General features: G+C 62.5%; 1 protein-coding gene across 2 annotated transcripts; it reads left to right on the forward strand.

Annotated features, from left to right (window-relative positions):
• The first annotated feature begins 5,201 nt into the window (after positions 1-5,201).
• TECPR1 (tectonin beta-propeller repeat containing 1) lies at positions 5,202-26,531 on the forward strand. 2 transcript variants are annotated; one of them, XM_054568653.1, is made up of 25 exons: positions 5,202-5,295; positions 8,996-9,228; positions 9,660-9,842; positions 10,105-10,227; positions 11,099-11,224; positions 12,601-12,775; positions 12,875-12,975; positions 13,549-13,650; positions 14,611-14,756; positions 16,803-17,290; positions 17,608-17,753; positions 18,613-18,768; positions 19,261-19,410; positions 19,529-19,686; positions 20,406-20,533; positions 21,546-21,648; positions 22,203-22,299; positions 22,371-22,450; positions 23,122-23,178; positions 23,668-23,848; positions 24,116-24,251; positions 25,049-25,141; positions 25,856-25,962; positions 26,108-26,227; positions 26,382-26,531. In XM_054568653.1, the coding sequence occupies exons 1-25, from the start codon at positions 5,202-5,204 to the stop codon at positions 26,529-26,531; spliced, it is 3,633 nt and encodes a 1,210-aa protein (XP_054424628.1). The 2 variants fall into 2 exon arrangements, with proteins under 2 accessions (XP_054424628.1, XP_054424686.1); XM_054568711.1 differs by lacking the exon at positions 5,202-5,295 and adding an exon at positions 5,621-5,746.
• Positions 26,532-27,362: the final 831 nt, after the last annotated feature.

A 27,362-nucleotide genomic window follows, 5' to 3' on the forward strand; every position in this document is an offset into this window, starting at 1 on the left:
TCATGGAGCACTAGGTTTGGTGACAGCCAGGCACCTCTGATTGGGGGAAGCAAATGACCACTGGCAAGCTGAGACGGACAGGTCCCTCCCTGGGGTAAGTAAGGCACATGTGTGAACTACCCCCAGGTGGCGATTTCTGAAGGGCCCTTTCAGGGGGCTTGGTCTCCCCTATTTTGCAGCAACACCCTGAACCGAGCCCCCCTGCAGGCCACAGAGCGAAGCAAGGGAACCAAGGCTTTGAGGTGGTGCTTTGTAGAGCGTGGGGCTTGGAGGCCTGCAGTGGGCAGGGGCCCTCAGGAAGAAGAGGGGCCACCTGTGCCGCCAGGGCCCCTCTCCTTTTCCTCCTCTCAAGCCCCTCCGCCCTCTCCTCCGGCCGGACCCACCCTGTCCTCCCTCCTCGGCCCTGTTCCGTGGCTCCTACCTGCTGCCTGCACCGTGGACATGGGTGGCCTCAGTGAGCTTCCCCTGGGGGGTGGGAGGGAGCACAAGGACAGGGCTGGGAAAGGCCCCCTTATGCTCCGGCAGAAGACAGGCAGTGGCCAACGACATGAGGGAGTGATGGGGGAGAAAGCCGCAGGGAAAGAGCCATCTCAGGCGGTGTGGCCCGGGAGGAGCTGGGCAGGGCCGGGCCTCCGCAGGGGACAGAATGCAGCCTCACAATCCTGCCCTTCCTCGAGGATTCTCAGGTTCCGAGCCTGGAGTCCCACAGCCACGAAGAGGCTCACGGCGCCACCTACTGGATTTCACCCTGGGAGCTGGAAAGGTTCGGGAAATTGCCCTCTTAACATCACTGCCGGGGGGGATCTTTGATAACAAAACAAAACAAAACGAAACCCATAACCGTGAGAGGCAGGGGCTGCAGGGCCAGCCAGGTGAGGACAAAATGTGGCAGGCACCAAAGACAAAGTCCCGGAGTCAGGCTTTTTTCTATAACCCCAGAAAGTGTCAGCAGGAACAGGGAGTATTGAACCAAATTTTACAGATCTTTGGTGGGGAGGGGGGCGGTTTCTGTACATCTAAACAATTACAAATATATTAAACTCTCTTAAACAGTATAATATGTAGTAATACAATAAATGTGGCACGTATGATTCTTTCGAATACTGCAAACACCTTAGATCACAAAGAAACCTTATACTAATGTAAAGATAACAAAACCAATTTCTTACGCTACGTATCAACATCATGGATTTAATTGATATGTTCATTATTTCCTTTACTTTTAAAAAAATACCTTTTTGGATTACTTTGATATTTTTCCAGGGTTGAAGGCCGCAAAGAAAAAGAATACCATCCCTAACCAGCTGAGTTAAGGCATTTGGTCACAGACAAGACTGATTCTTGTCTAGGGCGGGGTCTACACTGCTCTTCCCAAAACCATCAGATTAAAGTTGCTTTAGGTCAAACCCTCCGCATAGGTTTTAGATCTCTGCAGCCATGTGTCTCCACTAAAATGATGCATTTTAAAAGTCTTGCTTGGTAGTATTACATATTGGGTTTTTATGATTGACTAACCTTGTCTTGCTATCGTGGAATAGTGATTTGATCTGTTAGCATTATTAAAAATCTACGTTTGCCTTCCGAGCATTGTACTAAAATTAGCAAGGCCATCTAGAAATCTATCGCCAAGAAAGGAAGGATGACATCTTCACGGTCACATCTTCTCTTGTGCCCACCTGGGTACTGTGTGACCTGGGAGCACACGGCAGGACCTACTCATTACCTGGCTTTTGTGTGTGAGCACTGGGGTGAGCACCTCCGGTTCTCAAGAGCCACCGCCAGCGCTGGCAGTTCCTGTGTGTTCTGGGGCCACTGGTTTTGTTCATTGGTCCCACGCATTTACCTGTTTTTACTTACACGAACAGAAACATGTGCACAGCACCGCTTCATAATCAGGAAAAACAACACACCCATATGTTCCTAATCTCCTATTATATTAGTTTTCTAAGCTATATAACAAATTACCACAGATTTAGCAGCTTGAAACAATGCATATTTATTATCTCAGTTTCTGCGAGTCACGAGCTGGCACGGCTTACCGAACGGGTCTTCCACGCAGGGTCTCACAAAGCTGGAACCAAGGGGTCCGCCAGATGGTATTCTCGCCTGGAAGTGTGAGTGGGGAAGAAATCCGCTGTCAGCCCCATTCAGGTTGTTGGCAGGATTCGATTCGCTTCCTTGCAGCCCCACGTCTGTGCTCCCACTCTCGAAAGGTCTCCACTCGAGCCCCTCACACGCTCTATTGTAACTGTTTTCTCCTGACCACACCGTGAGATCTCTGAGGGAGTGACTCTCTTCCTCGTATTGGAATTTCCAGGGCTTCATGATTGCCTCACACATAATAGGTGCTCAGCCTTTATTATTGGAATAAATGTGCCTCCCTCAGTTCCCCAAGTAACGGCTAAGTCACGCACCGAGGGAAGAGCTCGAGCCGCAAGGGTGGAGACGGGCAGGGCCGGCAGCACACGTGTCACCCTGCCCCCGCTTCCTCCTCCCCGACCAGCGATGTGAGCACCCCTCAGCCTAACACCGCTTCCAGGAAGCTGCCCACCCGTTACATGGAGGGGGTTAGGTGCCCCTAAGCTCTTTCTAATGGCATGTGTCTTTGGTAACCACTGTTTGTCTTTAACCTTTTCTACAGAAACTATTGTTCGCTGAGAGTAAAGCTGTCATCGTAAGTGGTTCAGGGTGCCTTCGCTTCGGTGCTGCTTACCGGCGCCCTCCCTGCTGCAAAGCCACTGAGCCGACGCCCAGCGGTGGGCCCGGCGCTCCCTGCCCCTCGGCCGTGGCCGCCCGCTCATCGCAGGGCCAGGCGTGTGGGGACCCCAGCGAGGCCCACGCTGGACACAGCTCCTTCCTTATATTCTGCTAATTAAATTCACCTTAACACTTGTTTTCCCTTGTGATACTTAAGGTGGTAGATGAAGCAGCTAAAAAGGTGATGTTTCCCTCTCTCCTCCCGTCTTTGACAGAGGAAAATTTGCAGAAACTGTAGAAGAGCGCAACTCAGAATTCATGTGCACATCCAGATTCACGTACCTAAATGCCAGCAACAGTGCCTTGAAGCGAAGAAGTGATGTTTTTGTTTCTAAGAGGGGGAAAAAAAAACCCTGTAAAAATCCCTAAAACCTAAAACCCAGACAAACAATGGGCCAAGCCTGGAAGTCAACGATAGTCACTCGTACTGGGGAAACCCAGCTGTCGGACCGCCCCCGGGTTACGCAAAGTCATGTAAACATGACAGAGGCAAATGCTCCCTCAGCAGACATGTACGGAGTGCTTGCTATGTGTTAGACTCTACGCCAGCACGGTTGGGGATTCAAATCGGCCAAGAGACCTTTTCACCTGGAGTGGAGAAGGTTCAGTGCGGGGAGAGAGAGAGTTAGAGGGTAGGGAAGACCGTAGCTCAGGGTTTATTTGCGTTGTCTCTATAAAGATAGTTACTAGGGGTGACGGAGGGTAAACTGATGCCAATAGTAAAGTAAAAGGGTGAGAGGTAGATTAAAAAACAACAACACAACACCCAGGTTAACTGGTTGAACATAAACTATGCTGCAGGAAGCAAAATAAAACTTGCAGTCATACCTTCCATTTAAGGCCTAATATTCCCGTACCAGCAGGTGTATGGGTCTCCATATCGATCTAGTGAGCCAGACGCCCCTCCTGCAGGACCCACCCTCCACCTGCTTTGTGCATTGAGCTGCCCGACACCACGTGTCGGCTACTGGTTGACAGCGTGAAGAGCTGCTACTGACAGTAAACTTAAAAACAGTGCGTTCATGACCAAATAGAATCCATGTTCTAGCTGTATGTGAAAGGAACATACTATATATTTTTGACTCCAGAAATACACCATGTCAAACGAACCAACTGCGCACACATGAGGTTTATTGTTAACCTACTGCAGGGGGGCGTTCCCCGTCCCAAACCCCGCAGCTCTTCCAGCCCAGGAACGGGGCCCCGCTGGCTGCTGCCGCAAGTGCGTCTGCCCCCGGTCTCCACCCTGCCCCGCTCACCGGGCTCCGGCAGGAGGCAGGGCACCGAGGCCGGATGCCACCGCACCTCTCCAAAAGCCAGACATCGACAGTGGCCCGCGTTAACGACTAGCCAGAGGGTGCCATTCACTTCTCCCCTGGAAGGAACGCTAAGGAAGTGGTACAGACACTTTTGAGATTAAAAGATACTAGCTGGGAGAGACCGTAGGACAAGAGGCCTAAACCAAGACAATAGGGTCACTCTAATTACAGATCTAAATGTGAACGACAAAACAAACTTCTAGAAGAGAATCATCCTTAATATCCTTAAGACCTTGAGCTAAGGATTTCTACACACACGCACACAAAGGATGCAAAAGCACCAACCTTAAAAGAAAAGATACAATTCGATTACTTTAAAATCAGGAACCTCTCTTCCTCAGAACCCGTGTCATTCGGAGGATGGAGAGGGAGCCGGGCGGGAGCAGACACACAGCCGCCCCGGGCGGGGATCCAGACCACAGAGAAGTGGGCTGCCCGCCGGTGAGACAAAGGCAAGCGTCTCGGCTGAAGGGAAAAGGGGGCCGACGACACGAAGAGGCACTTGGTGAGAAAGAGGAAACACAGATGGCCCCCGGAACTCAGGGAAGACGACCTCAGCGGTCGGCAGGCAAAGACGAGTTACCTCCCCACCAGACGCCCAGGAGCCCGGCGGGTGGAAGGGCAGGTCGCGCTGCTTGCTACTGGGGACACCAGCATGGCTGTCCTAGCGGACGGGAAGGGAGGACCGCTCTGCCGGCACTGCCGCCTTAGATAACAGGACACCAGGAACACACGCGGGACTCCTCGGCAGCGCTGCTTCCCAGGTCCGAGCGCTCGGGCCGCGCGTTTCGGGACAGTTAGATGGAAACCCACAGACGCCAGACTCTGCCCAGGCTCCCCACCGCCCGTCTCCTTGCCTGCCGGCTCCGGTGAGCGGGACCCGAGGGGAAGGCGGGCCAGGTCCCCAGGGGGAGGCGGGCCGGGACCTGAGGGGGAGGCGGGCCGGGACGTGCGAGCGGTGGACGATCCGCCGGAACGCTCCGCTCCTGTGAGCGCGCAGGGACCAGCGCCACCGGACTCCGCGGTCCAGACCTCAGCGCGACCCCTCCGCGACCCCGAGGCCGGCCCGTGACGCGCCTCAGCCAATGGCGCGCGGCCGGCTTTGCGTCACGACGAGGCGGGCCAATGGGCGCGGGTCCGGCTGCCGCCTCCTACGCGGCCACCCGCCGCACCGCTGGGGAGCGATCCGAGCGACCCTGCCCTCCGGGCGCCGGCCCAGGTGAGTGCAGCAGCGGCCAGCGTGCCGGGGCGGCGCCCCCGTCCCCGGACGGCGGGGGACAGAGGGGGACAGCGGGGGACAGCGGCGCTTCCTGCCCCGGCGGCCGCGATGGCCCCGACCGCAGCCGGGAAGGAGGCAGGAAGGGAACGCGCCGCGCTCTTTCCTGCACCGGGTTGGGGAAAGAGCACGGCGCAGAGCGGCCGGATGACACCCCCACGCCAGCCTGTGCACGGGGGTGACGCGTGACGAGGGTCACTGGACCCTGGAGGGCTCGGAGGATCGCGCTGGGTGGAGCCCGCGCGTTCCTCCTCTGGGCAGTGGTGGGAGTAAACCTGCCTGTCGTGGGATTAGCGCGGGCAGATGGTCAGGGCCCGGCGCTCCGACTGTGCTACTGGTGGCCGAGCAGGAGGCCCACCTGTCGCCCAAGTGCCCGCGACCGGAATGCCACCAGGTATTGGGGCGCGGGTTTATCTTCAGAGCTGCAGGCTCAGGGCCCTCCTGCCCCCGGCGCCGGGCGGACCCCGCTCCGCGGGAAGGGCTCTGCTACCGTGCACGTCCTGCTGTGCTCTCCCGCCTCTCTGGACCCTGTGTCGCCTTCCAGCAGCCCCGCCACTGGCGGGCAGTAAGCGACCGTAGTAGTGAGGACTCTGTTTGCACAAGGGGTGGGACTGACCGGGTGTGACAGAGGAGCGAACCCGGAGGCAGCCTTTCAGGAAGGAACCCCAGGCAGACAGACGCCGGAGCTTCCGTGGAATGATGATCCCTCTCCCCCGCCCCCACCTCCCTTCGCCCCCACCTCCGGTCGCCCCCTGTCATCTCGGAGGAGACCTGTCTGTTAACAAACCCGAGCAGAGGGGCAGATGGCGCTGAGGGTGGTGAGGTCCTCTTGTGCCAAAGCTCTTGGTGAATCCGAAGTTGCTTTCTTGAAATATGTTCCCTCCATCCCTTTACCCCCACAAAACAAAGACAGACTAGAAGGGGATTAATCACGGGTTAATGCTCCAACTCTCCTTTCACGAGTCCGCCGACCCAGTGACCCAGTGTCCCTGACAGGTTACCCGATCACCTCGCACAGGGCGGCGGCCTGGCAGAGGGGGAAAGGAGGGGCAGCTGCCCTGAGAAGCTGTCCGCCCCCGGCCGTCTTTAGCTGGGAAGGGGCTGGCGCGCGGGCGCCGCTCTGGAGGGACTTTGCACGCGCAGCCCTCACCCCGCCCTTCTCTGCAGCAGAGCCTTCCATTAGGTGTCCCGAAGGTTCAATTATGTCTGTGTGGAAATTACTGCTTAGTCATTTCTCTGAGGCAAAGCGTATCAAATGCAAGGCAAAGTCACCATTCATTGAGCTCAACCTGCAGAAGGAGCCCAACTTCACTGGTGACGTGTACAGGGAACAGCCAAGAGATCTCTTTGAAGACTGGATTTATATTAAAATAACACCATAGGAAAAGACATTTTCCCCCTTCCCCTCCCAAAAAAACTTGCTTTTTTTGCCCAAGAATTTATGATGAGGTTTTCAAGCATACAGCCAAGATGGAAGAATTATACAGTAAACACACACATGCCCACCACCTAGGTTCTACTATTGACTTTTTAGTATTTTTGCTTTACCACATACCTGCCCACCTATTTATGGCCTGACTGCGAAACTTAAGTAATTAATAATCAACTATTTGGCTTTCCTGGAGCAGTATTTCCATCTTAGCTCAGGCTGTTGGCAGGGTGGTGGTTGTAGGTGGTGGTTATTATCCATAATTTTGGTTGAAGACCCACTATGTGCAAAGCACTGTTAGGTGCTGAGGAAATGAAGAGGCTGAAGACTCAGGCTGACCAGAAAGGGACTTGATTTTTTGTTTTGTTTTGTTTTGATTTTAAGAGATAGAAGCAGCAATGTGTGGTAGCGAAGGCCAAGTAATGAAATGACATCAGTAACATTCACTGAGTTCTTAATGGGTACTGAGCACTATTGATGACAAACTCTATACCCATATTATCTCATTTAATTCTCACAACTACGTAAGAAGGTCGTGATTCCTTTTTGCCTTTTACAGATCAAGAAAATGAGGCACTGAGAGGCTAGTTGACTTGGTGGTGCTGGGAAGAGGTGTGGCCAGGACCTGAATTCCAGCAGCCTGGGTCCGGGGGGCTCTCCGTCACAGAGTAGACGCCACAGGGATCTGGACCCTCAGGCCTGACCAGGGAGGGGCGAAGGGGTGTCTAGGGGTGACCACAGCTCTTCCAGGAGTCCCAGCTCAAGCACCTGGATGCAGGTACCCGTTTTCAGAAGGCTCCAGAAGGCTGGTGTTCCAGCTTCCCATGTGTGTAACTGGGCGCCAGTGCCCTGGGTGGACAGATGGAGGTTCTGGGGCGGCTGCCCTGGGGCACGTGTGCCCCACTCGGAGGGTCAGGCTCCCCCGTCAGCTCCCTCTATTTCCTGTCCTGATGTTCCCCAAACCTGGCTTCGGCTCTCTGCTTCCCTTCTTCCGGTTCCTTATTCTCCTGTCACTTACTTTCCAAATCTCACTTCTCTTGCTTCTCGGTATTTGTAAGACGCTTTGTTCCCCAAGAGCCTATGAGCCCATGACAGATGCTCCCGTTTTCAGACATGTCTGTCTCATGTTGACATTCCAGTTGCCAGCCTTCCATGGCGCCCCCTTGCCTCTGGCATGGTGAGAAGCGGCCTGGCCCGGCTCAAGGCGCCCAGACTCCTGTCTCCTGCCAGCTCCGGTTTCCAAACCAGCCTGGCCTGGCTGTGTCCTCATCTCTAGGCTCTTGCCTCCATCCTGGCCCTGAGGCAGGCTTCCGTCTCGGATTCGGGAGAGCTTCTCACTGCCATACCCCTGCCTTCCCAGCCCAGTGCTCTGCTGGGCTGTTGTGGGTCTCGGCACACAGCCCTGCCATGGTGGGAGGCTCATCCCTACCAGAAGCCAGGGCTCCAGGAGCTCCGCCCCAGGATCAGCAGGGCAGTCACCCCTGGGGGGCGCGCCAATGGCCAAGTACGGCGCTGCCTCGCCCACCGCCGTGCCCAGCAGAAAGAAGAGAAGAGGAAAAGGAACAGGGATGGAGATGAGCAGAAAGAGAGGGATGGAGGAGAGAGGGAGGTGGTCACACAGGGAGGGTGAAGAGAGGACCCTCTCACCCCACCACGCAGCCGCAGGGCTCGTGCAGGACCACACAAGGCCCTGATTAGGGTGCCGGGCCCGTGAGGTCGCCCCCACCAAATCCATACAGGAAGGCCCCGAAGGGGCCAGCGTGAGGGAGGGGACCCTCCCACTGTGGGGCAGCAGGCCTCGCGTGTGTTTCGGATTCAGCTAAATCTATGGCCTTTCATTTATCCTTTTGACATGAAAGATCTGAAGGCAATTTGACTGAATAATAATATTCATAACTTTGCAGAAGGAGGGACTTGAGAGTCACATTTTTCTCTCTGATCTTTTTTACGTGCTTGAAAGAAATCCCCACAGTTAGAGAGATAGGAAGGCAAAGAAAGAAAAAGCGCCCTTGTCTGGCAGCTGGGCTCTGCCTCTGATTTGTGGGGTGACCCCTCATCTGCCACCTGGACTGCATTTTGCCACCTGTGGCCTGAGACAGTCCTGGCTAGGGGTTCTTGGGCCCTGCCTGGCCTGGGTGTCCCCGGGGACTGGGAGCCTGGAGCTGGCTGGGGCACGACGCTGACCCTTGCCTGCCATCCCCGCTTGTCCTGCAGCGGCGGCCATGCCCAGCTCGGCGCTGTGGGCCGTGGATCTCTTCGGGAGGGTGTACACGCTCTCCACGGCCGGGCAGTACTGGGAGCTCTGCAAGGACACGCAGCTGGAGTTCAAGCGGGTCAGCGCCGCCACGCAGTGCTGCTGGGGCATCGCCTGCGACAACCAGGTCTACGTGTACGTGTGCGCCAGCGACGTCCCCATCCGCCGCCAGGAGGAGGCCTATGAGAATCAGGTGGGGCCCGAGTGTGCGGGTTGCTGAGCTGCTCGGCCGGCTGGGAAATAAAGCCTGCACACCCCGGGCTCCTGGCCCCTTCCCACGGTCTGGAGATCTGAGCTGTGTAGCGTGCAGGGTCTTTGGGGCCAGAGCCCCCGTTGTGTCCTCACCAAGGCAGGCTGGCCCGGTTCACACAGGGTGGGCTCCTGGCGGTTTCCAGGAGCCCAGGGTGTGCCACGCCCTCTGCTGCTTGCCCCTCGGGCGCAGTGACCTGTGGCGGGCGCTCCGCCCTTCGGGGCCGTGATGGGGTGCTGGCGGATCCCCGAGCGCCAGGCAGGCCCTCCGCTCCCTTTCCACTGTGGAGGCGAGCCGGAGGGCCCTGCCGGCAGGGGCCTGGCCTTCCCGGGCCAGCTACCAGCCTAACGCCCGTGCCTGCCTCCTGCCCTCAGCGCTGGAACCCGGTGGGCGGCTTCTGTGAGAAGCTCCTGCCGAGCGACCGCTGGCCGTGGAGCGACGTGAGTGGGCTCCAGCATCGGCTGCTGGAGGGGGTGGCACTGCCCTCGCCGCACTGGGAATGGGAGTCCGACTGGTACGTGGATGAGAACTTTGGAGGGGAACCCACCGAGAAAGGGGTAGGTGAACTCGGTTCCTGCCGTGGCTCCGCAATGGGGAGGGAATGCTTTAGGCCCCGCCCACCCCTCAGTGCTGCCCGGGGCGGGGGGCGGGGGACCCCCACCCCGTGGCGCCAACCCTGGCCTGTGCCCTGCGTGCTCTCCACATTCTGCAAGGGATCAGGGGGAGTCGGTGCTGTTCCCCCTTCCGCCTGCCCCCTGCCTTCCCCAGCTCTAGTACGTCCTTCCCCAGAGCCTTGCCGGGCACCATCTTGTATTTCAGGGGTGGACATATGCCATCGACTTCCCTGCCACCTACACAAGAGACAAGAAGTGGAACTCGTGCGTGCGGAGGCGGAGGTGGATCCGGTACAGGAGATACAAGTCCCGGGACACCTGGGCCAAGGTCGGAGCCCGGGCGGCCCGGGGGTGGGGCAGGGGCCGCAGCAGTCTCCCTGCGGCGCGGACTGCGCGGACCCCCTTCTGCCCTCCCACCTGTGCGCAGCGGCTGTCGCCGCGGCCGCCAGGCCGGGACCCGGCCTTGGACTTGTCCCCCAGGGGCCCTGTGGCTCCGCGTGCCCCTCAGCAGAGTGTGGGCCCGGGGGAGGCAGGCGGGGCTGGCCCAGGACAGCGCTGAACTTGTCCTGCCCCTGGTCTCCGGGCGCCCTGTCCCAGGGCGAGGCTCAGTGTGTGCCCTTCTTCCCCCGCCCCGAGTGAGCCACCCGGGCTCGTGTGTTGTTTTCACGACCCAGACAGACCTTCCAGCTCAGGGACGTGAGAGGAAGGCCTTGGGCCCTCTCCAGGCCTCCCCGGGGGGTTCGCGCTGTGAGGTGGGGTGCCGGCCTAGCCTACCTGCCTCCCAGGCGGGGAGCAGCCCGGAGGACAGAGCAACAGCCAGCGGGAGGGCCTCCCCTGCTGGGCCAGGCCCTGAGACCGGCCCTCTTCTGGGTCCGGGACGGGGTCACAGCAGTCCGGCCACCGCGAAGCGCAGAGCTCAGACCCTGTGTGCGCATCTGCCTTCCTGCAGGAGCAGCAGGGGCCACCTGGGGACAGCAGCTGGGGCCTGGTGGCTGACAGAGGGAGAACAGGGCCGAGGGGGCCGAGGGGGCCGAGGGGTGGGGACCTCTGTTGCGATGCGCCTGCTCTGTGGGGTCAGGCGCTGGGGCACCGAGCTCAGAGTGGAGGGCAGCGCGCTGAGGGCTGCAGAGGAGGGGGCAGCGCCATCTATGGGGCCAAGTGCGCACAGCCGCTGAGTGCCACTGCCTTGCATGTTTCAGATCCCCTCGAAGGATGACCCCCAACAACTGCCCGACCCCTTCAATGACCTCTCGGTGGGGGGGTGGGAGATCACAGATGAGCCCGTGGGCCACCTCTCCGTGTGGGCTGTGTCTCTTCAGGGAAAGGTAAGGCCGTGCCCCTCTGTGCCTTGGACGGGAGGTGGCTGAGGGGGGGGTGGCCTCGGTCAGGAGCAGGGCAGGGGAGAGGCTGGCCTCCCACGGTCCTCCCGGAGGGGGAGGGAGGGGGAGGGCCGCCCCTGAGGCCTTCTTGCCTCCTGTCCCCACAGCTGGGGTTAGCCTGAGCAGGAGAATGTTACCAGGGTCCCCAAGTCGCCCTTTCTGTGAATACTGCTGTCCTGTGGACCCACGGGGTCCTGCTCCTCCCAGCCTGCACCTCGTCCTTGCCTATCCCCCCTCTCAGCCCCCAAAGCTCCGACCGGGGCCCACCCTGGGCTCAGATGCTGTCGATATTGTCTCCTCAGACAGATTCAGATTCCCCTGCCAACCCCCTTGTGGCACTTTCTCCACAGCAGCCCCTAGAAGTACTGCTGGTGGGTGGGCAGGTGGATGGATGGCGGGGTGGGGGAGGGGAATGGGAGGTGGATAGGTGGGTGGGCGGGTGGGAGGGTGGATAAGTGGGGGTTTGGAGAGGAGTGGGGGTCCTTCTCTCAGGGAGTTTGTAAACGAAACAAAGGAGTAGAGCCAGCCCCTCACGGCGGCAGCGACACAGATGGTCCTGAACGCAGGGATCCAGCGCTTAGTCACGTACTCTGACTGTCTGACTGGAACAGTCACGGCAGGCTTTTCTCAGGCTTTTCTCAGGGGGAGCCGGGGACACAGGTGGGCGCCCAGGCCAGCAGGTGGCAGAGAGAGGCCGTCCAGGCCTGGTTCTGATGTGGCAGGGCTGGGAGGCCATGGTCCTCAGTGCGGAGACAGCTCCTGGGAGGGGGTCCCCAGCCCGCCCGCACCACATAGCAGTGTGCAGCCCCTTCCAGATGAAGTGGACCAGACAGGGCAGACAACATAAATGGGTTTCTCAGTCTCAAGTGTTTGACTGTGCTCACTGTCTTTAGGTCAAAGAGAAAAAGAAGCGGTCGGACATTTGCAGGAAGGGGATTGGCTTGGCAAGAGACGGGTGTTCCAAGAGCACACAGCCACTAGGGGGCGCGGGATGCCCAGGCTGGGGCCGGGGTGCCCACCGGCCCGTGGCTGAGTAGAGGGTTCCACGGCAGGTGAAGGGAGCAGGTCTGTCGCTCAGGAAGGCAGAAATCCAGGTGTCGCGTGTTTTAGCAGCGGTGTGGGATCGTCTCATGGGGCACAAGAGTCTTAAAGGCAGTCGGGGCAGAGTGAGGGAGGTGGGGACAGTCCCTCGTAACCCAACACGCATGCTTGGCCTGTGCATGGGCTGATGCAGATGCAACCAAGCCTGGGTAGCTGGCGCCCCCACGGAGCCCCGCCCTGACCCCACTGGGCCCTTCCCGCGGGTTTCTCTCGCCTCTCAGGTGTGGTACAGAGAGGACGTCAGCCACCCCAACCCCGAAGGCTCATCGTGGTCCCTTGTGGACACCCCGGGAGAGGTGGTCCAGATCAGCTGTGGGCCCCACGACCTCCTGTGGGTCACGCTCTGGGAGGGGCAGGCCTTGGTTCGGGAAGGAATCAACAGGAACAACCCCAAAGGTGGGAGCCGTGCACCCCGTTCTAGGAGAGGGTTACGCCCAGCTTCTCCGCAGCACACTGGCTGACGGGGACCCCATCCTTCCTTCCGGGACTGGGTAGGAAGTTCCTGGTGTGCAGTGGAGCCTCCAACGTCTGAGAACGGGATCATGCACGTCTCCGTGGGAGTGGGCGTGGTCTGGGCCGTCACCAAGGACCGCAAAGTAAGACGGGGTCCCTGGGAGCTGGGTCCCAGGGCTCTGTTTCATGTTGAGGGTGGTGTAGGTTTTTGTCCTTTGAACAAGTCAGCCAAGCACTGTGCACTGTCTGCATCGATGCCTGAGGTGCTCGGCGCCTGCAGAATCCCCTGTGTGCGTGCCTTGTCCCCCCGTCCCCCCACTCGTCCCAGCACTGAAAGAGCCGACACCTGCTGCTGCCGCCTGCTTCCAACAGCTGCCGCGGGTGTCTGAGCCAGTGGGAAGAAGGTTCTAGAAAGATTCAGGCAGCCTTGTTTCCTGGCGGGACAATGCCCTCAGCCAGAGAATGGGCAGGAAGCCATCAGGACAAGTGTGACTGGGGGCAGGTAACCCTCAGTCCAGAGGGAGGGGCGGCAGGGAAAGAGGCTCATGCGTGAATGTTTCCTTCCTGAAAGATGTGTTGCGCTCATCTGTGGCGCGAACCAAAGGGTCACATTACTCATTTGTTCTTCTTGCGCTTTAATTAAAAATAAAAACAAAAACTAAAACGCCCGTGGCAGTGGCACACTGCAGGGAGACGCTCGCTCCTGACTTTCCCAGGTGTGGTTCCGCAGAGGCGTCAACTCTCACAACCCTTGTGGCACCAGCTGGATCGAGATGGTTGGAGAAATGATGATGGTGAACGTGGGGCTGAACGACCAGGTGTGCGTGTGGCTCCGAGCCGAGCCTCCTGCAGGGACGGGGGCTCCCCGCTGTCCCCCCCTAGTGCCGCCGCGGGCGGGCGGGAGGCCCTGTGCCTCCACTCTCTCAGGCTTTCAGAGCACCCAGAGGGCTGGTTCCGCCTGGGTCCCAGAGTCCCCCCCGCCCCCGCCCCGTTCTTGGGTCACTCCCCCCAAGAGTCCCCAGAGCAGCGGCAGGGAGCGGAGGTCTGGGGGAGGGACGTGCATCCCAGAGACTGGAAGAGCTTTGTTGCGAAATGGGGGGGAATCAGATCGCCCAGGGAAGGATGAAACTGGTCTCCCCAGCTGTCTGGACGCAGCGTCCCTTAAACATCACCAGCGCAGTTCGTGCAGCGTCGCCGCCCCCTCATAAACAGGAGGTTCGGTGATTCTGAAGGCTGGGCCCAAAGTGGGTCGCTCCCTGGACCCCTCGCCCTCGCCCTCGCCCTTCAGCCGCCCGCAGGCTCTCCTTCCTCAGTGCCCGCAGGCGGAGGGCGGAGGCCTCCTGGCCACCTTTCCCTGGAAAATGAGCTCGGAATCAAGGAGGTTATTTTGCATCTTAAAAAAGACCAGGACCACTTTCCGGGTTCCCTGGGGAACAGCTTCCATCCCCCCACAGACAAGATGGGGACGCAGCGGGGGGTAGGGGGGGGCGTCGTGTCCCGGCAGAGCGCCCACCAGCGCCGCCACCTCCTCTGGCCCCTGTTGCCTCAAAGCCCTGGGCCTCCTCCTGAGCTTGCTGCCCAAAGCCCTCTGGGCTCGGCTTCCTGAATTTGGCTTCTGCACCCACCCCGCGGCCACGCACGCACACACCCTGTTACGTGTACAGCCGCGTCCTCCAGCCTTGGGGAGCTCTCCCCAACCCCGTCCTCCGCTGACTCCCCGGGAGGGTGGGGAACCCCAGGTCTGCTGGCTCCCCTCTCAGCCGCTCTCTCTGTCCCAGGTCTGGGGCATTGGCTGTGAGGACCGGGCTGTGTACTTCCGTCAGGGCGTCACCCCGAGCGAGCTCAGTGGAAAGACGTGGAAGGCCATTGTCGCCAGCCGAGAGTGTGACCGGTCACACTCGGGCAGCTCCTCGAGTCTCCTCAGGTGACCCCGGGGGTGGCGGGGCGTGGAGGAGTCGGCGGGAGGGGCTGTCCGTGGCCTCGGTGCGCAGCGTCTGGCGGAGCCTGCCACCCACCCCGTCAGCGGGGCACTGGGCTTGGTCTCAGGCAGGAAAAAGTCTCGGCCTCGGGGGCCTCCCCCCTTCCTGCGCCCGGTGTCCCGGCTCAGCCCAAGGAGGGGAGGTAGGAGGTGACAGGTGAGTGAGGCTGGGAGCCAGGGATTGTCCCTGAGCAGGTTCTGAAGTCTCAAGGTCTGGAGAGAAAAGGCTCCTTTGCAAGGTGGGTGCTCAGGGAAGAGGACGAGCAGTCTCTCTCCTCTGGAGCTGGGACCGCAGACGGGCGCACACGGGCATCCTCTGGCGCCTTGTTCCCTCCGTGTGGCCAGGCCTCGTCCCCGGGGCGTCGGTCCCCGTAGAGCTGGGTGGGCCAAGATTTTGCATTTTTTGCAAAGTCCCAGGTGTGCTGCTGCTGCCGTGAGCCTTGGGGACCGCACATTGAGAGCCCCAACTCTGTCCGTCAGCCGTTAGGGTGCAGGCAGGTGATTTAGCGTCAGCCGGAGTCACCTCCGCTCCACAGGGCAGTGCCCACAGTGCTCACCTGCCCGGTCGTGTGGCACGAGCAACCTCGGCACAGGGCTCCGCAGCCCGCCCCTTCCCTGTCTGCGGCCTGGGCCTCCCAGACCCTGGTCCACACGCCTTTCCCCGCCAGGCCTGACGGTCAGCACACCGTTGCACCAGCAGCCCGGAGGGCTGGGAGGCCAGCCAGGCAGGGTTTGCTCCCCTCGACCGGAGGCTTCGGTCTCCGCAGCTGAGTGGCACGTTGGGGTCAGCTGAGAAGCTTCTGAAACCACTAACGCGAAAAACCTGCATGACCATGGAATCGTCAATGGCTTCTTCAATACAATGCCAAGAGCCCAAGAAACAGAAGGAAAGACAGACTGGACTTCATCAAAATGAAAAGCTTTCTGCGTCCAAGGACACCATCAAGAAAGTGAAAAGACAGTCCAGTAGGAGGAAGTATTTGCAAATCATATATTTGACAAGGGCCTAGTATCTAGGATACACATAAAGAACCCTGACTACTTAACAAGAAAAAGACAGACAACCCAACTTTTAAAGGGCAACGGACTAGAATAGACATTTCTCCAAAGCAGATGGGTGAATGGCCAGCGAGCACAGGACAAGACGCTCAGTGTCGTTAGTCATTAGGGAAATGCAAATCAGGACAAAATGAGATGCCGCTGCACACCCACCGGAACAGCCATCATCGAAAAGACAGGAAAGGCGTGGACAAGGCACCGGAACTCTGCACACTGCCGGCAGGGACGTAAGCTTTGGAAAATAGTCTGGCAGTTCTCCAAGGAGTTAAAGGCAGAGTCGCCACGTGACCGAGCAGTTGCACTCCTGGAGAGATACCTGAAAGAATGGAAAACAGGTGCTCAAACAAAACTGCGCACAGGAATGTGTATGGAAGCATTGTTCACAGTTGCCAAAAGGTGGAAACAACCCAGCTGTCCTCCGGCAGATGAACGGACAAATAAAAATGGTGTGACTGTAAGCCATCATACCGGGTGAAAGAAGCCAGTCACGAAAGGTCGTGTATTATATGATGCCATTTATATGAAGTGTCCAGAATAGGCAAATCCACAGAGACAGAAAGCAAAATAGTGGCTGCCAGGAAGTTGAGCAAGAGGACGATGGAGGGTGACTCAATGGTAGTGTTTCCACTGGGGTGATGAGAAGGTTCTGGAACTAGGTGGCGGTGGCCGCACAACATCATGAATATACTGAAAGCCACTGCATTGTATGGTTTCAAATGGTAAACCCTCCATCAGCTGTATTTTGTCACAATTTTTAAAAATGGCCTCCACGTCCAGGTAGGCTGATTTGACTGGTGTGGGTGAGGCTCGAATCGCCCAGCTCCCCGCGGGGTCACACAGCTTGGGGGGGGGGGTGGAGCCAATGGGCCAGGCCTCCGGGCAGCACGTGTTCTTCCCCCCAGGGATTCACAGCTCTGCTCCCTTTGTCCCCAGCGCTGGCTGCTTCTTTGGCGACGAGGTGAGGGGCAGTGGCGATTCCTGTGCTCCCAGCGAAGTGGATGCCTCCGCGGAAGCCGAGAGACCAGGCCCTGACCAGCCTGTCCCTGCAGAGTCTCTCGATGGTCCCCGGAGCCCCCAGGGCCGCTCAGCCTCGGGCACAGGCGCTGGCAAGACCACGGCGTGTGCCTTGGAGGGCGCCCGCCTGGCCGATCGGACCCCCGGGCCCGAGCCTTGCCCGGGCCCGGACTCCACCCCCGCTGAGCTGCCCTGGACCAATATTGACCTGAAGGAGCCCAAGAAAGCGCCCAGCCACTCTGCTGCCAGCTGTCCTGAGACCGCCAGCGTCTCCTCTCTGGGGCTGCTCCCGCTGGGCCTGGAGGAGCCCTACGGCGCTGACGACCACCCGCTGTGGGCCTGGGTGTCCGGAGGGGGCTGCGCCGTGGAAGCCCATGCTGTGCTCAAGTGGTTCACTGCTCAGCCCGGTAAGGGGGCGGCAGGCCCGGTGCCACAGAGGGTGCCCCTGCGGGCGGGGCAGCAGCCCGCCGCCCGGTGCTCCGGCAGCCTGTCCAGCCTCTGAGAGCGGCGCCCGCCCCTCTGCCCGTCCGAGCAGCGTGGGCCCTTTCAGGCTGAACGGGGAGACCCCCAGGGTGAGCGATGTGGGGAGGGCCCGTGGGCATTTTATAGAGGTCACGGCTTTCTAGCCAGAAAGGGCTAATTCAAAACCAAAACCGAAACCCTGGCCTGCCACCAGCGCTGGGAGGGCCCGACGCCCAGCCCTGAGGCTCCTGCTGGCCCGCAGGCCTGTCCTCCTCCATGCAGACGCTGTCCCTGTCCGTCACGCCGGCCCAGACCGCTGCCTGGCGGAAGCAGATCTTTCAGCAACTCACGGAAAGGACCAAACGGGAGCTGGAGAACTTCCGACACTATGAACAGGCCGTGGAGCAGGTGGGTGATTGCTGGATGCATTTTTTTCCCCTCAGGCATTTATTGAGTGCCTACTGTGTACCAGCCCCAAGGTGAGGCAGGAGAAAGAGACAGACATGCATGCATCCCTCTGTCCATCCATCCTAGATGGGAAGCCGTTCCTTCTGGGTCCTTTTAGATTCCAGAATGAAAAAAAAGTCCTTTATCCATCCACCCTAAATTAGGACTCTGGTCAGGCCCCCCTGTGTTCCAGGCACAGTGTAGGACCTGGGACCAGAGACCAGAGCAACCTCGGTGGGCGGTGTGGGCGGTGGGAACTGCACAGGCCTCTCCTGCCGGAGGGATCCCCCCGCCCCCGCCAAGGTGGTGCGGTGTGTGATGGAGACCTGAGCGCAGGTTGTCTCAGGCCCCCTCAGGCCGATCCCAGCCCCCAGAGGCTCAGTCAGGCTGGGAAGCGCACGAAGCACATGGCTGGGTTCGTTCAGAGGACCTGGCTGCGTCTCGGCTGCCGGCGCAGACGCCTCTCGGCGGCGGCCACGCGGGGGCCTCCGAGACAGGCAGGCCGGAGCAGGCCCCAGCTCTGCCGCTGACTCACTGCGTCATGTCGGGCCGGGCACAGAGCCTCCCTGAGCCTCCGTCTCCCCACTCAGAAGAAGGGGTCGTGATGTGGATCCCACAGGCTGTTCTGTGTACGTGGCACTTGCTTGCACTCTGGCCCCTATTGGGTGTCTGAGAGCGTCACTTGTCATGAGGGTGAAGTGGGGGCGCTGGGAGCACCAGGCAGGAGACCCCCGGAGGCAGTGAAGGGACCGAGGCCAGGGTGGCCGGGGGCCCGGGGCCCGCGCGTGACTGTGCCGCGGCCCGCGGGCCTGCGCCGCAGTCGCTGTGGGTGAGGACGGGCGCCCTGCAGTGGTGGTGCGACTGGAAGCCCCACAAGTGGGTGGACGTCCGCGTGGCCCTGGAGCAGTTCACGGGCCAGGACGGGGCTCGGGACAGCATCCTCTTCGTCTACTACGTGGTCCACGAGGAGAAGAAGGTGCGGGGGAGGCGTGGGGCGGGATGGGTGCGGGGGCCTGGGCCAGGGGCGGGGGTGCGGGAGCGGGCCCGGGACACGGGCCCCGGGGCGCTCAGCCCAGGACCGAGTCTGGCACCTACGAAGCGCTGGCGCCTGGAGACAGAGTCCCCGCCGGTGGCGGGCAGGTGTGTGGCGGCCCCACAGAGCCACCTCCCGGGTCTGAGCCGCTGATGGGCTCTCGTGTTCCATGGGAAGTCAGGCTCAGAGACGGAGCCGCTCACCCCTCCAGGGCCGGGGCTGGACGCAGTCGGTCTGGTCCTCAAGCGCCCTCGCTGTCACCCGCGACGGGGCCAGGCCTTCGCTCGCGAGCAAGGCTTCCCTGCGGCGCTGCCAGTGCCCGGCACGAAAGCTGGCGGCCCCGGGCCCCAGGGCTCAGCTCTGTGGAATTGGCGGCGACCCTGGCCATCCCCGTCCGCCCCGGTGACAGCCTTGCCGCCCGCCCTCTGTGCACAGTACCTGCACGTGTTCCTCAATGAGGTGACAGCGCTGGTCCCCGTGCTCAATGAGGCCAAGCACTCCTTCGCCCTGTACACCCCTGAGAGGACCCGGCAGAGGTGGCCGGTGCATCTGGCTGCCGCCACCGAGCAGGACATGAATGACTGGGTGAGTGGGAGGGGGTCCCCACAGGCCCGGGGCCAAGAGGCGGCAGACTCGGGACACCCCAGCCTCGGCCTGCTGCCCGTCCCCTTCCCAGTGGTGACCAGCCGTCTGCCCACGCCAGCTGGCCCTGCTCAACCTGTCCTGCTGTGAGAGCCGGAGGGTCCACGGCCGCCCCTCCCCGCAGGCCATCTGGTCTGTCACCTGCAAAGGGGACATCTTCGTGAGTGATCCCAGCCCGGACCTGGAGGCCCCTGAGCACCAGCTGCCCTGCGACCAGATGTGAGTCGGCTGTGCCCCCGGGTGGGGCAGGGCCTGGCCACTCCGGCCGAGCAGCCCAGCTGCCGGCGCAGGAGGAAGGGCCCCAGCCGACCGCACGGGCCCCGCCCCCGAGGCCCCAGGGCGGACCAGGCCCCTGGCTGGGCCCCGGGCAGGTCGCCCTGCCAAACAGCTGCTGTGTGTCGGTGCGGGGAGCGGGGGGCTTTGTGGGTCGCATTTAAAATGTGGGGATGGCAGGCAGCTGCCCCCTGGGGGCAGGGGGCCCAGGCCTAGGGCACCCAGCATCTTGGTGGGGAAGCAGCGGGGGGCCCTGCGGGGACCACGGCACTCCCAATTCTGCCCCAGAAGGCCACCCAGAGCCCGCGAGGACCAGGGAGACAGACGTGACACCAGAAGGCCCCTCCCAGGCGGCGACAGAGGCTGTGTCCGTCTGCCCCTTGCTCGCCCGCTCTCGGGGGCCTGTGTGCCTGCGCCCGGCTGAAAACGCCCGACCACCTCTGGCAACTGTGCCAGGGCGTCAGGCGCAGGAGGTTGACCCGGGTGGCGGCTGCACCCTGCCCTCGGCCCGCCCCGGGGGCCTCACCGCCGTGCAGGTGGCCACTGGCTCGCGCTGCCGCTCATCCCGCAGATGCGTGACCCCGCTCCCGTCCCAGGCCCCCAGGGCTCCGGAGGGAGAAGGCTGGAAGGCCCTCCCTCTCCCGCCCTCTCTCCCTTCCTCCCAGGTTCTGGCGGCAGATGGGAGGCCACCTGCGGGTGGTGGAGGCCAGCAGCCGGGGCGTGGTGTGGGGCATCGGCTACGACGGCACAGCCTGGGTGTACACGGGCGGCTATGGCGGAGGCTGCTTCCAAGGTAAGGGCGGCCGAGCCCCGAGTCTGGCAGGACCAGCTCCCTGCCCTGCCACAGCCTTCCCGGCCGCTCCCTCTCGTCCCTCTGGCTTCCCTGCCCCACACAAGAGCCACCGTCTCAGTGTTGACTCTCAGTTGGCAGCTGGCTGACAGGTGACCTTCACCACTGCCAGCCTCAGGAGGATGGCCCTGGGGCCAGCCCAGGAGGCGCGAGAGCTCAGAGACCAGGCCGCGCCTCCCACGTGCCTTCCTGGCCTTGAGGCTTCTAGAAGGGCAGCGACCACGGCCTCCACCACATCCACGCTCTCATTTCACAGTCGAGGCTCCAGGGTGCAGGGGGGCAGCCCGGGACCTGGGTGTCCTGATCGCCAGGCCCAAACTCCAGCTCCTCATGAGGTGGGCTGGGCCCTGGGGGCTCCCCCAGTTCTGGGAAGCGGGGTCCTTTTGCCGCTACGGTGAAATGGAGGCAGAACCAAACACTGAAACCGGACGTTCCGTGCCGCACGCCCCGCTTCAGGGGTGGCCGAGCTGTAGAACCCTGTGGCCCACTGAGACCACGGGATCGCTCATCTGCACAGACTGAACAGCTTCCACATTTGCCAGGCGGGAAGCAGCTTTGTCCCCATTTTCCAAATGGGGAAATTGGGGCTCGTGGAGGTTACTGAGTGTTAATAAGGAGAGAGCTAGCTGGGCCTCACGCCTGCCCGGTGCCAGGTAAGTGGGATGGAGAGGCAGGGAGAGGCAGGGAGAGGCGCAGGCAGAACAGTGTGAGACGCAGAGCGGGAGGGAGGGCCGGAGGGGGCGCGGACGGGAGGCTTAGCGCGTCGAGGTTGTGCAAACCCAGAAACAGCAGAGAAACCCCAGCCTGGCCAGCCCCTGCGAGGTAAGGCCAGCAGGCCTGTGGACGCCTCTGGGCCGACCCTCTCCAGCCTGACCTCCCGCCCAGACGGACGCCTGAGTTCCCCTCAGCGGGCAGGCACGTGCGACCTGGGCCCTGGCAGCCTTCTGCCCCCTAGGCCTGGCCAGCAGCACCGGTAACATCTACACACAGTCGGACGTGAAGTGCGTGCGCATCTACGAGAACCAGCGCTGGAACCCCGTCACGGGCTACACCAGCAGGTGGGTTTGCTGTGGGCGCGCCGCGCCAGCTGCTGCGGAGGCTTTGAGGGGCTGCCAGCCCTGGGCACAGTCTCAGCGGCCACGTCCAGCGTCGCGACGTAGCCGTAGCGCGAGGGCCGGTGCCCAGCCCCCGACGTGGATCTCATTGGCTCATAACAGCTTACAGCGCTTTTCTCTTGAATCATTAAGTGTAATGCAGATTTTAAAAACACACTGGGAGATATAACATACATGAAATGCACAAAACATAAGTGTATAACAATGAGACACGTGTGCATGTCACTAAATTGACACATAGATACGTAGGTGTAGATAGAAAGCAAGGGGGGCTTCCAGCCCTCAGTGGCTGCGACCCTTCGTGGATTGTGGTCCTGGCCCCCCACCCCCGGGCCCCGTGAGGTAGGGTCGCCCTGGCTGTGGTCCCAGCCCTGGGCCAGTTCCCCCTTCAGAGACGCGGTGGCCCCGGTGCGTCTGTCTGTCACTGGCCAGTGCCTGAGCAGGACAGGCCGTTCTTGCCTCCCTCGAGTTGCACAGCCGGCCCGGTCCTGCCACAGGGGTCTGCCCACCGACCGGTACATGTGGAGCGACGCCACGGGCCTGCAGGAGTGCACCAAGGCCGGCACGAAGCCACCCTCCGTCCAGTGGACCTGGGTGAGCTCCGGGCGGCGGGGCGGCGGGGCTGGGGGTGGGGGGCCTGCCTGCACTGACTGCCCCTTCTCCAGGTTTCCGACTGGTTCGTGGACTTCAGCGTTCCCGGGGGCACGGACCCCGAGGGGTGGCAATACGCCAGCGACTTCCCTGCGTAAGCATCCCTCTCTCTGCTCCCACGGGGCTGCCCTGAGTGGCAGGCCCGGCCGGCCCCCTCCTCCCCAGCAGTGGCCTCACCGCCCTGCCAGGCAGAGCCCCTGCCCCGCCCCCTCAGCACCCTGGCTTGGCTGAGGGGCGGGCCTTGCGTGCCCACGTCTGCCGCCCACAGGGTCTGGGGCCCGCGGCAGGGGGGTGCAGGGGGGCCCCGTGAGCCCGGCCGGTGCGCCTGGCCGCGTGGACGGGCTCAGGGAGGATGCCGCAGCTCCTCCCACACCTGGCCTTGTCCCTTCTCTGCCGGGCCAAGGCTGTGGGAGGGCCAGCTGGAGACCCGGTGCCCCGGGCTGCGGGGCCTTGGGGAGCTCTGGGCCAGGCCCTGGGTGATGCGCACAGCACACAGGGAGGCAGGCGGTGCCCGCCCCGGAGGCAGGGGGGCGGCGAGAGGAGGCGCGGCCGGCAGCCTGCGGAACGGACCCAGGGAGGAGACGGGTGCCTAGAGGCGGCCGGCGGATGAGCGTCCTGTCCTGTGACTCTGCTGCCCTCCACGCCCTCTGCGTGGCTCGCAGGGGCCCCGTGCCCTGGAACAGTGGAGAAAGAATGCGCGCGTGCGGTGTCACTTTCCAGAAACTTCCAAAAAGAGGTCTCGAGTTCAACTTCTTCCTCTTGCAGCTCATATCATGGGTACAAAACCATGAGGGATTTTGTCCGGAGAAGGTGCTGGGCCAGGTAAAGACTGAGCACAAGGTAACTGGGGGGTGTGGCCTGGCCCCTCCTACTCGTTCCTCCCAGGCCAGACCTCCTGGCCTCTGACCTCAGTCCCAGTGGAAGGAAGGGGAGGCAGAGGGGAGGGGAAAAGGAATCAAAGTAAATGTCAGCCCAGGAAGTGCCGCAGGCACCTGGCCTCTCTGGTCGCTGAAGAGTTTTCTTTCAAGAACAAATACGAGAAATGTCCTGTCAGCCTCCGCTTGTCGCAGGACCGGCTGGACGGGAGGCCTGGCTGGGGGCGGCAGTGGGGGGCGGAGCCGCCACCAGGAAGGGGTGCTCACCCAGGGGCCGGGGCGGGGGGCGTCCTGGCCTCCCCAGCGTCCACCGAGGCTGCCTTGGGCAGAGGGGCGCCCTGGCGGCAGCCCCCCCGCGGCCTCCGTGCGCCAGGGCAGGGGGCCGAGGCCGGTGTAGCCTCGGGGTGCCCAGGGCTGTGCTCTCTCCCCGCTACAGAAAATGCAAGCTGGTGACCAGCGGGCCCTGGCTGGAGGTGGCCCCCATTGCCCTCCGGGACGTGTCCATCATCCCCGAGAGCCCAGGCGCTGACGGGAGCGGGCACAGCATCGCTCTCTGGGCCATCAGTGACAAGGGGGACGTGCTCTGCCGCCTGGGTGTGTCCGAGCTCAACCCCACGGTGAGCGCCCTCCTCCCAGCCTCTGGGGACCACCGGGCCTGCTCACCCTGTGGTTACTCTCGAGTTTTTGACAGATTCTTCCAGAAGCAGGACTCGCTGTGGCATCGGGCTAGGCTCGGGCCAACCTGGGCCTGCCCGCGGGCTGCCAGGCCCTGGGCAGCTGAGGGGACGGGGGTGTGAGGAGCCGCCAGCTCCTGGGCCACGGGGCTGGGCTGGCCGAGGCCGGGCCCAGGCAGCGCTCAGCGTCCCTTCTCACTCGGTCTCCAGGGCTCCTCCTGGCTGCACGTGGGCACCGACCAGCCCTTCGCCTCAGTCTCCATCGGGGGCTGCTACCAGGTGTGGGCCGTGGCGAGGGATGGCTCTGCCTTCTACAGGGGCTCCGTGTCCCTTTCCCAGCCGGCTGGTGAGTGCAACCCCGCGGGCGGCCCCCTACCCGGGGCCACCAAGCCGTGGTGGGAATGGGACTGGTCAGAGCGAGGCTGCACGTGCTTCCACCTGCAGGGGACGCTGGTTGACAGGTCTCCTGATTTTCAGTTCGGCTCGAGAAGCATTTACTGAAAGCGGCCTGTGGACCAGGTGCCGGGGGCCCAGCCGGGATCCCCAGAGGCCACACCGCCTCCCTCTGGGCCCTGGCGGGCGCCGCTGCCCCACCCCGCATAGCTGCCCTCCGTCGCCCTCAGCCTCCTGCCAGGGCAGCGGGGGGGGGGGCGGGCACTTCGCATGTCCTGCCCATCAGGGGACAGGCCTGTCGGGCGCCTGCTGGGGTGGCCCCACGCCGCTCACTCTACACTGGCCACTCCGGCCATTCCCCGGAGGGCAGGCCAGGCCAGCTTGTTCTTGGCGGGAGGTCTAGGCAGTGTCTGGCGTCGGGGAGGCTGGCACAGGGACAGACGGGCGAATCGGTGGTGGCTGGTGCGTCGTGTGCCCCGCATGGGGTGCGCACAGCGGCCGCAGGGCTGGCTCTCCAGCACCAGCTGGCGGCTCCTTCGTGCCCCCGATCCTGAGATCGGCCCCTCCAGCCCCACACCCTGGAACCTGCCACGGCTTCTTTTGGGCCTTGGGAGAGGCCAGGGTGCCGGAGGGCGGCAGGGCACGCGCAGCCGGCCACCCTGTGAGCTGAAGCGCTGCGCTCCCCAGTGCCTGGGGTCGCACGTTGTTTGGGGTTTCCCAGCCGCATCCAAGTCCAACCTCCCATTTCAGGCAACTGCTGGTACCACATCCCGTCTCCTCCCAAGCAGAGGTTAAAGCAGGCGTCCGTGGGCCAGACGTCCGTGTACGCTGTGGACGAGAACGGCAAGTCGCGCCTGCCCCCCGGGGCCACCAGGGGGGGTTTGGGTTCCCTGAGCACCCGATGGCCCCCAGGTCCCAGGCCTGAGACCTTCATAAGCCGCCATGAGAGGCCACCCAGCCTGAGGTCAGCCTCCAAGTAGGCCCCTCCCCCGTGTCCCCAGGGAGGGAACACCCACCCCCACAGGTGGTCAGCCCTGCCTGGGTCTGGGGCAGAGGGCACAGTGCCAAGGCCTGGGTCACACTGTGCAGCGGGGCCTGCGCTGGGAGCACCTTCCAGAGGTGCCACCCAGGCCCGTGGCCGGGGGGCCCTCGGCAGACAGCCTGGGGCTGGAGGTGCCCGCATGGCGCTGCCTCCGGCAGCTCCCTTTCCTGTTGGGCCGTTGTCCCCACTGAGCAGGGTGAGGAAAGGGCAGGCACTGGACGGGGACCCAGGGCTCCGCTTCCAGACCCGTCCTCTGTTTGTGTGAAGAATTCCTTGTTCTCAGTTTCTCAGGCGTAGAAAGAAGATGAAGGTGCCAGCCCCACCCAGTCCGGCGGCGCCGGCGGCACTGACGGGGGCGAAGGCAGAGCGCCCCCGCCCCTGCCCAGGCCCTGCTCCCGCTGGGGGCCGGGAAGCCCCAGCACGTGTGGGCGGCGGGCGCCCGACCAGCGGCTCTGCAGACCCGCCGGGCGTCCCCAGCCCGGGCCTCACCGCAGGCCATGCCCTTCTCTCCGCAGGCAACCTGTGGTACCGCCAGGGGGTGACGCCCAGCTACCCGCAGGGCTCCAGCTGGGAGCACGTGTCCAACAACGTGCGCCGAGTGTCTGTGGGGCCCCTGGACCAGGTCTGGGTGTCCCCGGGGACAGAGGGCAGACGCTTGCTCTGGGCTCGGGGGCTTCGGGGGCTCGGGTTCCTGCTCTGGCCTCCCTGCTGCCGTCCCCACGGTGCCACCCCGTCCGGACCGGGCCTTCAGCAGGTCTGCATTCCAGGTCTGGGTCATCGCCAACAAGGTCCAGGGGAGCCACAGCCTGAGCCGAGGGACCGTGTGTCGCCGCACAGGCGTGCGGCCCCTGCAGCCCAAGGGGCAGGGCTGGGACTACGGCATCGGGGTGAGCGCGCGGCAGGGGCTGGTGCGCGGCCCCTTAGTGTCCGGGCGCCCTGGGCTGGAACCTGGCCTGCGTGGGTGGGCGACCCGGGCAGCGCTGTCTGGGAGGGTGGCCCCCCGACACCCCCCGCCCCGGTGACTTGGCTCTCTCCTCCCAGGGGGGCTGGGACCACGTCTCCATCCGGGCCAGCGCCACCAGGGCCTCCAGGGGCGCGTCCCAGGCACCAGCTGGTGGGCAGGGCCTCCCCGGCGGGCCCTCGAGCGCGCCCGGCGCCCTGCAGGAGGCCGCGGGCCCTGTCTGCTGCTGAGCCGCCTCCCTCACCTGGAAGCAGCTGCACGCCCCGTTGGAAGGGTCCGTGCTGGTGTGTGAGCCGGCCCCGCGTTTTGAGCCGTTCTCTGCTGAAATGCGGATCCTGCCCTGGCTTGAGGGAACCCGGCCTGAGGTCGTGGCCTCAGAGGCACCAGAAATAGCCCAGAAATGTGAAGCGTTATGGACGTTCCCCACTTGTCCCTGTCAGCAAGGATGGCACCGGCTGGGGACGCCCCCTCCGCCTCTCCCACCCATCCCTTTCCCCTCTGCCGTCTGCCTTTCCAGGATGGAACCTAGAGCCTGGAACCTTCCGGGAACACTGGGCCCCCCAGGAAAGCAGAGCCCACAGAAGGGCCCTCTGAGCCCCAGGCATCCCCGAACAGAAAAGTGGCTGTGGGTTTAAGGCCACTGTGAATGCTCTGATCATGCCTCAGAGCAGGACCGCAAATGGGGTCTAATTCCAGAAGTTAAGGAAGGAGAGGGCAGGTTGGAAATAAATGCTGGAGGGGCGTCTTCCCCACACGGGCACGGGCCCCCGTGGGTGGACACAGGACCGAGAGGCCACCCCGTAGCTGGGAGAAGCTGTCCGAGTGCCTCAGCGGGCCCCTCCCCAAGTGTGTTTGGGGTTGGGGGCATCTTGCACTTCCGATCGTGTGGCGGGGGGAGGGGTGGGTAGGAAGGCGCCTCCCGAGCGGCCCCTCCGGTCCTGCAGCTCCCGGCTGCTTTTCATCCGATGACGCCCCATTCGGTGAAGTCCGAGTTTGCTTCCTACACCCAGACATTTTGCCTGGGAGCCTCTCCCTCCTGCCTGGCCGGAGGGCTCGAGACC

The sequence above is a fragment of the Pteronotus mesoamericanus genome, unplaced genomic scaffold, assembly GCF_021234165.1.
Source record: "Pteronotus mesoamericanus isolate MK-2021 breed Mesoamerican mustached bat unplaced genomic scaffold, CSHL_Meso_final contig_1, whole genome shotgun sequence".
Classification (NCBI taxonomy): domain Eukaryota; kingdom Metazoa; phylum Chordata; class Mammalia; order Chiroptera; family Mormoopidae; genus Pteronotus; species Pteronotus mesoamericanus.

What these genes read in the sequence shown, in the direction of transcription:
- TECPR1 (XM_054568653.1), top strand. Translation starts at nt 5,202, where the DNA reads ATGGGCGCGGGTCCGGCTGCCGCCTCCTACGCGGCCACCCGCCGCACC. An exon ending in GGGAACCCACCGAGAAAGGG is followed by an intron (nt 9,843 to 10,104) that starts GTAGGTGAACTC and finishes CTTGTATTTCAG; the next exon opens with GGGTGGACATATGCCATCGA. An exon ending in GTCCCTTTCCCAGCCGGCTG is followed by an intron (nt 24,252 to 25,048) that starts GTGAGTGCAACC and finishes CTCCCATTTCAG; the next exon opens with GCAACTGCTGGTACCACATC.